This window comes from Rhincodon typus, chromosome 9, assembly GCF_021869965.1.
Source record: "Rhincodon typus isolate 14 chromosome 9, sRhiTyp1.1, whole genome shotgun sequence".
Lineage (NCBI taxonomy): Eukaryota > Metazoa > Chordata > Chondrichthyes > Orectolobiformes > Rhincodontidae > Rhincodon > Rhincodon typus.
The window spans coordinates 33660807-33672491 of NC_063340.1; the positions used below are offsets into that span (position 1 = coordinate 33660807).

The window sequence follows — 11685 nt, forward strand, 5'->3', positions numbered from 1 at the left end:
AGCCCTGCTGAACAAGGTTGATGCAGACAGACTTTTTCTTCACCCAGGACCAGCAGGGAGGCCACAACACCAGACCATGACAATCTGGTCCCAGATTGCCATCTAGGTAAGTACAGTCTCAGCCATCTGGAGGAATGCACCGCACTGTAAGTAGAGGGAAAATGCGCTTTTCCACATTGCCAGCGTAACTGCCACTACCTTCTCTGATTTCTCACGCTCCCCCTGTCTCTGCTATTGTACCAAACTCCCACCAAGGCTTATGCTTTACCACTCATACTATTGCCTGCAACATCTTCCCTACTTGTTCCCCTATCCCCCTAACCACTGACAGCATTCACCCTGCGTACACTTTGCTCTGCGTACTCACTTGCTAGCAGTATCTCCTCACCTGCACCAAAAATAACAGCTATGCCACCATCTTTCATCCCACTTAATATGTGCATCTGTCTCATTCCGGGAGGAGAGCAGCCCCCAATAAGGCAGAAATAATCAAGTCAGGTGGTGGGTTGACAGTCATTTGGTTATTCACCCCTTATGTGGAGAGCCTTCTGGCTCTGACCACATTGAGTGGCTGACAGACCATTTCCAAGCCCTGGATTGGTATCGAAGGCTGCACTTGACTTAATGGCCTACCTAACCTCCCCCTACCTCACATCCAGTCCTGAAGAAGAGTAATACCTGAAATGTTGGTTGCTCCTTTCCTCCAGATGCTGCCTTGCTTGCTGTGTTCTTCCGGCCACCTGTTTTCCCACCTTGGATTCCAGCATCAGTTTTTATTTTGTCTCTGCTCTTCACTTACTGTCTAGGACCTGCTGAGCGAAAACTTATCTCTGTTCACCTGACTAGGCCTTACTGACAACCATGACAACTTACTTCCTGTGTCCTTGTGCTAAATGGTAAGGCAAGACAGTAGTAATATGAACATGGTATCTCTTACTGAGGGGGCAAAACGCAAAAAGGTGTTATTACAGTGAGTGAAAGGAGGTGGAGGTACAATCTGGTTGAGTCCATGAACTGGGTGCTTGGAACCCCTGAGCAAAGGTTAACTCCTTGATTTGATTGAAGCCTGCTGAAAATTGACAAATTTCCTGGCTTTGTGTCTGTGCTAAACAACGCAACAAGCCAGCAATGACCTGGTATCTCTAGCTGAGGGACAAAGCACAAAAAGGCAAGGCAATGCACAAGCAGGGATGCTATGAGCATTTGGGGTCGAAGTGAGTGAGCATTATGACCAGAAGGAAAGAGCCCAAAGATGTAGCCTGGTCCAGTCCATGACCAACATGTGTGTGTCCTTGTTACAACATTACAATGATAGTTCTTCGTGCAGCGTTGAAGTGCAGATGCATCCTAAGTGGAATGGAGATGTATCATGAGAGTTTTTAAAGGTGGGCACATGTTAGATGCCAATGTTCATGGATATGGGTGTGTGTGGCTGGTGCTTATGGAGCATGCCCAGTATCCAGTATGGAGGGCCTTTGGACCAAATGGCAAGTTGAAGTCACTAGGCACCCACACTTGTTTTCCATGTTGAGTTTTATCAATGCTTATCTTGTATGGTGAGTTTGATATTCAGATCTTTTTTCTTACGGATGAGGTGAGTTGGCTTGTCAACAAGGCATTTAACAAGGAATAACCTCTTTTAATTAACAAATTACCACTGCCTAGCAAGAAACTCACCACAACTCTTGTCACAAGCACAAAAGAAGAAACAAGAAAGACCTGACATTAAGATCAACCCTGACGGACCTCGTTTGATTCTGCCACAAATCTCACCAGAGCCCACATTGCGCAGACCCTGTAAGATTCAGCCCGTAGTATTTTAAAAAAAGTAATTTTGTGCATATCTCAGGAAATCCTGCCACTCTTTGCTCCTTATACTGTTATAATCCCAGCCAATTTTGGATGAATTGGAGACCCCTCATTACCTTAATAAGTGGAGTCAAGGAATCTACCCTCTCTTTAAGGAGCATATAATTTTGTATTCCTCACTCGGTTCAATCACCCCATGATCTTTGTATGTTTTGATCTGCCTGTACTGCATGCAAGACAAAACTTTTCACTGTACCTAGGTACATGTGGCAATAATAAATCAAATGTGTCTATACCAGCTTGCTTAACATTCTAGTGATTATGTATGATTAAATGTAGTTGTACTTATTGCTATCGTGCAATAAACCTTCTTGTAATCTAAGAATAGTACCTCTTCTGATCTCTGTGGTATTGCATCCTCTACTAGTAATCACTAGATAGTCTCAAGACGAAGCAGGAATAAAAACAAAGTTGCTGGAAAAGCTCAGCAGGTTTTTTTTCCTTTATTCATTCACGGGCTGAGAGCATCGCTGGCTAGGCAGCATTTATTTCCCATCCCTCATTACCTAGAGGGCAGTTCAGAGTCAACCACATTGCAGTGGGTCTGGAGTCACATGTAGGCCAGACCAGGTAAGGATGGCAGTTTCCTTTCCTAAAGGACATTAGTGAACCAGATGGGTTTTTCCAACAATCGACAATGGATTCACGGTCATCAGTACATTCTTAATTCCAGATATTTTGTTGAATTCAAATTCCACCATCTGCCATGGCGGGATTTGAACCCAGGTCCCCAGAATGTTATCTGGATCTCTGGATTAACAGTCCAGCAATAATACCACTAGGCCATCGCCTCCCCTCACAGAGTTAATATTTTGGGTCTGGTGACCCTTCCTCAGAACAGTTCTGAGGAGCGGTCACTGGACCTGAAACGTTAACTCTGCTTTTTTCCTTCACAGATGCTGCCAGACCTGCTGAGCTTTTCCAGCAACTTTGTTTTACTGCATCCACAGTTCTTTCGGTCAAGACAAAGCAGGATTGGCGGCAGTGAACTACCTTGGGAAACCCTTAATTATATGCTAGTAGAGGTTGCAAATACAGAAGCTGTTGGCAGTGGTCATCTGGGAAAATACCGCAGTCAATTCAAGAGAAACAGGTTAGTAAGAAATTCTTCTGTGACCTCAGATAGTTGGATTTGTAGAGATACAAACCAAATTGTTTGTAAGCTTGATTTCCTGTTTCACCCCAAGATGAGTTTTGGACCACGTATAATGCATCATTGAAAACATCTATTTCCACCTCCACAACAGCTCATTATACTACCACCTCACCACTCCCTTGCTGGTGAAGTCCTCACCCATGCCTGTCTTACCTCTAGACTTTACTATTCTAATGCAGCTAACTGACATACTACAGGCTAATGTAAACTTGAGATTTTCCAAAAATCTGCCAGCCATGTCCTATTTCACTGACATACACTGGATTCCAATTAATTAACACTTTGATTTTAAAGTTCTCTTTTTTGTTTCCAAATCCCTAAACAAATTCAGCTTTTGCAATCTCAATAATCTGTACCCCTACAACTCTCTGAATTCTTTCAAATATGGCCCTTTGAGTATCCTTAATTTTAATTGTTCCATTATTGGCTAACCTGCCTTCGTTACCCAAGGCCATAAATTATGAAATAATTACCTGTGCTGCTCCATCTCTTTTCTTTTTCAGACAATCCTTCACACCTGATGCTTTAAACAACCTCATTAATACGTGGCTCAGTGCCAAATTTTGGTAACTGGCCAGAGAAGTGCCTTGTGTTGTTTTACTGTTTTAAGGGAACAATGCAACTACAAATTGTGATACGTTTCAAATTCACCAGGTGAATTAAGGAATTAACCTTTTATGTTTCTTTCTCGGTTGCATTTTATTTTCATTCCTTGACTCACTTGTTACCGTGCTGGAAGCAGTTGTTTGTTTCTTCTCTGTTTGGTCAATTCTTGGCCTGTCAGGATTTCACACCTACCTAATCAGCTCAAATCAGACTACAAATGAAGATGTAAGTATTTTATTTCATTCCTTGCAAAGGTTTTAGTTCAAGCAAAAATCAAGAATGAGCATTAAAATAAACCAGACTATAATGTGATTTTAAAACATTATGAAATAATGTGAAAGAAAACAATTATAGATAAGGAGAACACTTAGCTGACATTGATAACACAAGTCAGATCCTTGAAGTGTTGTCCTGAATGCAGGCTTAAAATATTCTGAAACGAGCATTGTGATAAGGTCTAATGTCTAGCACTGATTTGGACAATTCCAGTTACTACATGTTTATTTCAAAAAATAAAAGGCTGCATCACACTGTACTTTGATCCTGTCTGTTCTGTAACAAAAGGTAGGTACATTGTATAAAGGAGTATGAAAGCATACTAATATAAGGTAGTCAGGTTGAGCTTAAATCACCAAAGATTTTTTCAGCATTTCATTGCATGTAAGTAATGTGAATGCATGAGACTTGATTGGTTACTATGATATATCAATATAAGATATAGTAGAGGGCAGAAAATCTGTTAATATTATATTTTGTCATAATGTTGCTGATGCTGTACTCTCAATGATTAATCAATAAGGCAAGGTCTTGGATAAAATTGAATCTAATGTGAAAATTAGAAGCTTAAAAGTATTTGTTGTAATAAGGTGTGCCACATACTGCTTGAAATTTGCTTTTCAAATTAGCAGCTTTGTCAGGTATGCATATGTTTGCTTCAGCACTTCCTGCTGTAGTTCAAGATAACACAGTGTGGAGCTGGAGGAACACAGCAGGCCAGGCAGCATCAGAGGAACAGGAAAGCTGATGTTTCGGGTCAGGTGAACACCTCCATCCAATGACCCAAAAAAACTTTCCATATCAAACAGATGGTCTACTGCATCCGCTGCTCCTGATGTGGCCTCCTCTACATCAATGAGACCAAGAGGAGGCTTGGAGACCGCTTTGTATAGCACCTGCGCTCTGTTTGCGACAAACGACAACACCTTCCAGTCACGAGCCACTTCAACACCCCCTCCCACTTCCTGGACGACATGTCCATGCTGGGCCTCCTCCAGTGTCACAACGACGCCACCTGGAAGCTGGAGGAGCAGCACCTCGTATTCCGCATTGGGAGCCTACAACCCAATGGTCTCAGTGTGGACTTTACTAGTTTCAAAATCTCCCCACCCCCGGCCTCATCCCATGACCAACCCTCTCTCTCATCCCCACCCCCTTAACCTGACACAACCTGTCTGCCTTCTCTCCCATCTATCTGCCCCCCCACCTCACTGACCAATCCCCACCACTGCCTACCTGCACTCGCCTATCACCATCCCACCTACCTTCCCCAGCCCCACCCCTCTTGTCTATTTATTTCAGAGCACCCTTTCCCCTCCCCCATTTCTGAAGAAGGGTCCCGACCTGAAACATCCGCTTTCCTGCTCCTCTGATGCTGCCTGGCCTGCTGTGTTCCTCCGGCTCCACACTGTGTTAGCTCTAACTCCAGCATCGGCAGTTCTTACTATCTCTGCTGTAGTTCAATATGTTGTTTAAAAGAATTAATGTTAATACTTTATACTCATTGATTCACCTGATATGGTATAAATGTTATAGTTGGCAGCAATTGCTTCAATTTATTAAGTCATTTTGTAGTAGTAAACTTCATGTTTCTACTGAAGACTGAAACTGCAAGGTACATAGGTTAAAACCTTTGAGGCTTCTTTAAGTGTTTTGGTCCAATTTGTTGAAAGTTAAACCCTTTGTTTGAATGAACTATTCTTAATGGTTGGTTTTAATTTTGTCCTTGCAGATTAAAGGATCCTGGTCAAACAAAAGAAGCAAAGACAATTACAATCCATATAGCTATGGAAATATCTTCACAAATTGTTGTGCAGCTCTATGTGGGCCATTGCCACCGAGGTGGGAAATGATTGTGATGGGCAATAAATCACTGTTCAAAGACTTCTTACTATTGTTTCTTTCCCTTTCAATACAATAAGGAATATTAGTTGAATAAAACTTGGGTTTATATAAAGAGTTAATTTTTTTAAATCATCAAATGAATTCAAAATGTGCAGTTATATTGTTATGTTGTCCACATGGTGGACTAGATACAAATAGCATTTACTTAGAGTACAGTTAATTTTTACAAACCTGTATCAGCTTTTTAAAAGAAATCTAATTGTTAATTAGAATTTTTTTTTATGTATGTCAGTGAACTAAAATACTGTGGTTCTACTTTATTGGGATACATCTTCCCATGGGCTGGGGAAAACTGGACTTCCACACTATCCATAGCTCACAAAATGCACACCTAACCCATGCGGATCTTACAAGAAATTTTGTCTTTTTGCGCAAGGGTCAGGTTTGCATGCCACAATCGAGTTCAAGAATATATGGATATAGAGCTGGGCTAGTTAGAAGGCCTTTGTTCTCCAACAATTTAAAGGCTCCCTAGACCTCACTATTCAATCCTTTACCCTCATGTCATGCCATTCCATGATGCATTTCCTGCAGACAGTTTACACCCCTTCGCATCTCCCTATGCCACCTCATTTTCCTTTCCATCCCATCTCATACTTTCTGTGCCACCCAAGGCCATCTTTATGCCTCCATGCCAGTCTATGATCTCCATGTACCTTGCATAGCAACTCACCCAGTATAGTCCTCATGGTAATGGAACTTATTTTAAAATATCATTGGAAAATGCTTAAACCTCTAACAATATAAGGAAACCCTGAATTCAAACGCAAAACCATTGATGTTGGACCAAGAAAAGGAAACAAGGATATAATCCTTTAGGTACCTATTAGGTTTGTGAACAAACAAGCAACCTGTATCAAAGACATCTGTTATTATAGGTTTGTAATGGTTCCATTCATTCTTGAATCACCTGCTGGTCTGAAAGTTTCAAACCCAAACAAGTATTCAAAATAGTTATAGGTTTCATATTAATAGCTTCACTGAAGGAACAGGTTTCCATTTCAAAGCAGAGTCCCTGTCAAACAATAGAAGAGGAGCCGGTGTAGATCATTTTCTTTTGCTTTCAAAAGCAGAGCTTTAACAGCCAGATCTGCCAATCCCGTTAAATCAGAGCACAGAAACATGACAGCAGAATGCCTGTTTTAATGCACCATATTACTTTCTTCATTGGAAAAATACTGTAATGCATGTGAACAATTGTATAGTGTTGATCTTTGTAGGTAATTCATTCAAATGAATGCAGATTATGTTTTTTAGAGATAACAAGGTGTAGAGCTGGATGAACACAGCAGGCCAAGCAGCATCAGAGGAGCAGGAAAGCTGACATTTTGGGCCTAGACCCTTCTTCCATTTCTGAAGAAGGGTCTAGGCACAAAACGTCAGCTTTCCTGCTCCTCTGATACTGCTTGCCCTGCTGTGTTCATCCAGCTGTACACCTTGTTACCTCAGATTCTCCAGCATTTGCAGTTCCTACTATCTATGTTTTTTAGAACTCCTTTACCCTGCCCACAAACATCAATTTGATTAAATTCAGAATGTTTCAACCTGTGAATAGGTCTTTATTATTTTATCTCACTATTTAAGGTTTAATTGAATTTGCACATCATACAATCATGACAGTATTAACATTAAATAATTACTTTTGAAAAAGCACAGCAGATACACTAAAAGAAAGAAAAGGAAATCGCATTAAACTATACCTTGTTAATTCATTCTAACGTTTCAAAAGACTGATCACTTTATTGTTATGTGTATGATATAATCATGAAAAAATCTATTAATCTTATCCATAAGTAACCTTTTTATAGTCAATTACTAACTATATTTTTATTTTTTTTAATAGTTTAATTGATCGAAGAGGAGCGATCCAGTCAGATACACCACAGTCAGTTGCGCCACCAAATGGAATCACCACATATGGGGCCACACAATCTCAGAGCAACATGGTAGGATCCATGCCATAGTGTTGCTCACTGAGATCCTGTCATTGTTTATTTCCGCCATCCTTTTCCATCTGTTTCAGTAGTACATTTCACCAATCCTAGAAAAAACAAGTTTAGTAAGAACAGCCGTCCCAAGCCACTGTGACTAAAGAGGTGTCCTGCACACGAGAAGAGCCTTATTGCTTCACAGAAATGTCAGTTTGACTAAAAAATACTGAAGAATGGAGGATGTGAATGTCATGGAGTCTTTCTAGTCACTCAGAGAATGAAGAAATGTGACCAGATGCCAATCAGTCCAGGCATAAAAAGTATTGAATTTTTTCCAGCATTTAGTTTTAGTACAGTTTGAGGTCAGTTTCAGCTGTGTAAAACTGTTTTGTACATTTAGGAAAAAAGGATGGCCTGCATCTGAGCCTAAATACAATATGAGAGAGAGAGAATATGAAATGCAACTTGCATCTTGAAGAAGGGTCAGAGCTATATTTTAGACAGATCCATAGGCTGCCACTTTTGCACCTGGATACATTTTAGTAGTTGAACTTAATTGTTTTGAGTCTCCATAGTTTATGTTTGGCTTTAAATTACATCGAATTTACATTATATAGCAACACAGAAGCAAACCATTTAGCCTCACTGGTTTGTGTTGGTGTTTACATTCCAAGAAAAACCTTCTGTCCTCCTGATTCACCCAACACTGTGTGCAAATCCTTCTATTTCTTTCTACTGCGCATACTCATCTAACTTCCCCTTTCAGCCACCTATGTGATTCATGTCAACTGCTCGAAGGGGAAGTAATTTCTGCACTGCAACGGCCATTTACTGGATGAAAATTTTTGTTTTTATCGAGATTACTACTGGATTTATTAATGATCTTTTAGGTATTGCTCCACGTTTTGAGCATTCCCATTAATGGAGAAATATCATCTTTACCTCAAAACTGTAAAACCCGTCATAATTTCAAAGATTTCTTTTGAGTCATTCATTAGTGTTCTCCTTACTTCAGTTAACAGCTTCAGCCTGTGTATTTTAGCTCCTAATTATTATAATGTCTCAATTCTAGTGTTAGCATTGTAAATTTTTCGTCTCTGTTTCACTGCCTGTATATCTTTCTTAATACAGAGACCAGAAATGCATAAATTATTCCAAATACAGTCTAACCAAGGCCCTGTAGAAGTTTAATATAACTGATTTTCAGTTCCATCCATCCCTCTAGAAATTAATCCTAGTGCTTTATTAGCATTTTTTATGACTGAACTTGTTTTGATACATTTAATGATTTGTCATTATGTACTTTAATTCTTTTGCTGCACCTCTACACAATTTAAGTTTGTATTTTTTCAAAGTAAATCGCCTCTTTATTCTTGCTATTAAAATGTAGCACCTCACATTTTTCATATTGAAACCAATTTGCCATTTATTGCTAATCTGAGTCTATTCATGTCGCCTTGTATTTTGTTGAAATTTTCTGCACTATTATCTATGCCTCAGTTTGGTGCCATCACAAATTTTGAAAGTGCACTTCTGACTCTAAACCATTTACATACTGTTTAACACCTTCCACTGGTGTGCTTAATTACCTTTGACCCCTACGCTGTTCTGCCTTTTAGCTTGCTCTCCATCTGCTATTTATCCCCTGACTCCATGTGTGCTGAATGTAATAATGAGTTTATTATGAAATAAATATGTCATCAAAGAGCTTTTTGGAAATTCAAGTGTACTGCCATAACCCTTGCATATTGATTCTGTTACTTCAAGTAAATCAATAAGATTGGTCAACTAGCATGACCTTTCCTTTTGATCTCCAAGTTGAAAATTCTTTTTAGATTTTAGCTTGTACATGTTTTTATTATCGTAGAAAGGCACAGTACAGAATGAGGCCGTTTGACCATTCGTGGGTGTTTGGAAAAATGGTGCAATTAGTCCCACTCCCCTGTTTTTCGTCACTAGCCTGCAAGTACTTCTTGTTTCAAGTATGAATTCCCTTTTGACAGTTGCATTGAATCTTTTTCCATCATTTTTGAAGACAGCATGTTCTAGACTTTAAAAACTTGCTGTAATAAAATATCCCATCTGGTTCTTTACCAATCATTTCTGTCAGATGTATTATGACAACATTCATCATTTTTTGCTTTTCTAATTAACACTCTCCCATCTATCTGCCCCGCCAAACTGCCTCCACCCTAAAAGAGAACAGCCCTGTCTTCTCAAGTTTCCCTTGTAACTCTCCATGTTCTTCCTAATATGCCATGCACAGAACTGGACATTTTACACCAGTTGAGGGACTTAACAGTTGATTTATGCAAGTTTACATTTTCTTTTTAATTGCACATCCAGTTAATTTAGAAAAACTTCAAGCCACAGGAAGTATTATAAATTACTCTTAATCTTAAATCTTTTAAATCTGGGTACTGAATTATTAGAAGACTTTGTTAGTTAGCACAATAATTTTGGATATTTGATTTATGTTCTCACCATGTCTGCCCCATTCGAATGAAAATTTTCACCTACCTTATATTTCAGGGATCAAAGACCTTTCAATATGATTGCAAATTTCTTTACAAATTAAGGCTTTGTATGAATTCCATTTCTTCTACATGAGCAGGTCTTTCACAAACGGTCTGCAAAATTACATTGCTGCATTCTTGTTTTTCTACAACTAATGATGTTTAGAACAGTGTTGTTTTATTTCACTTGACATGGTTATTGTCTGTCTTGCAGCATTCTATACAAGGCTATCGCTGAACTCTAATATAAATCTATGTAAGACATTTTCATTTAAAAGGCAAACTTAATCCAGTTCAGTTATCAGGCAGCTATGGAACACTTTTGGAGAATTATCAGTGTCTGGGTAGCAGAAGGAATATTTAGAGGGTAGAGTCCAATTTCAACTTGATCAGTATTTGAGCACTTTTCATGCTGTCAGAAAATCTTAAGTCATTCGTTACATGGGACTCTTTAGTCTCTGAGATGGGAATATCTCTCAGCAGGGAATCTATGTTTAGACCAAAAATCCTTTTGGCTAATTTGAAACAGCATTACCTATAGGGAAATTACCAAGAAAGATTGTCTATCCTACGAACTAAAGGAAAACTGATCAGAGGAAAGTAGAGGTGCAGTTTATTTACTATATGTATATATTTTTGATACAGAATAAATTGTGAATATACTAGGAAGGTAGAAAAATAGAGAAGCTAGTTGTGCAGTGTCATGTTAACATGTAAAAGAGAAATATGTGTTTTGAGTTTTGCATTTTGCAGTGGCTTTAATGACCTCAGCATATCCTAAAGTGCTTTGCAATCAATGAAATACTTTTGATCTATTTTCACTATTGTAATGATGGAAACGTGGCTGTTAATCTGTGCACAAAATGTTCCTACAAACAGCAATGTGCCGAGAACCAGATAATCTGTTTTAGTGGCGATGATTGTAATGAAAAACACCTCACAAGTTTTTGTTGGGTACTTTTTAAAAAAACAAGTTTAAACTGTATTCATTGCTGCATGTGGTAATTTTTATTTTGCTGTGAAAATAGCTTAAAACCAAATTGTCACTTGAATTCCAAAGGAGCTTCTCATTCTTTTGACTATTGATCACTTAATTTAGAGACTAACATACCTCTTAACAATTTTCACCTTGATTTCAAGCTGCTGAATTCATATTTCATGTAGTTTATTTACTTGTGCCACAAATCAGTCTTCCCTTTGAATTTCCCAAACACTTGCAGTTATTTAAATGAAGAGTTAGCAATAACTGGGAGGGGGAGGGTGGGGAGCACTTAAATTGCTATCAACATTATCTTTCCTGAGAAGCCGCCAATGTTAGAGGGAGAGTTTTGGGGCAACTCCATGGAATTTTTGCTCCAGTAAATGAAAAGGGAATTGCAATGTTATGCATTTCTTTGATATGAAAGTTTTGTCTTATCGCATCTGG

At 38.9% G+C, this 11685-nt stretch overlaps 1 protein-coding gene across 1 annotated transcript in view; it reads left to right on the forward strand.

Moving 5' to 3' along the window:
• LOC109924551 (palmitoyltransferase ZDHHC14) overlaps positions 1–11311 on the forward strand; it is a 165226-nt gene extending 153915 nt beyond the window's left edge. Inside the window, exons 6-8 of the mRNA XM_048600870.1 lie at positions 3754–3856; positions 5640–5749; positions 7656–11311. Of these exons, the coding sequence (XP_048456827.1) occupies positions 3754–3856; positions 5640–5749; positions 7656–7776 (334 nt within the window). The 3' untranslated portion in view covers positions 7777–11311. The remainder of the gene's footprint in view (positions 1–3753; positions 3857–5639; positions 5750–7655) is intronic.
• Positions 11312–11685: the final 374 nt, after the last annotated feature.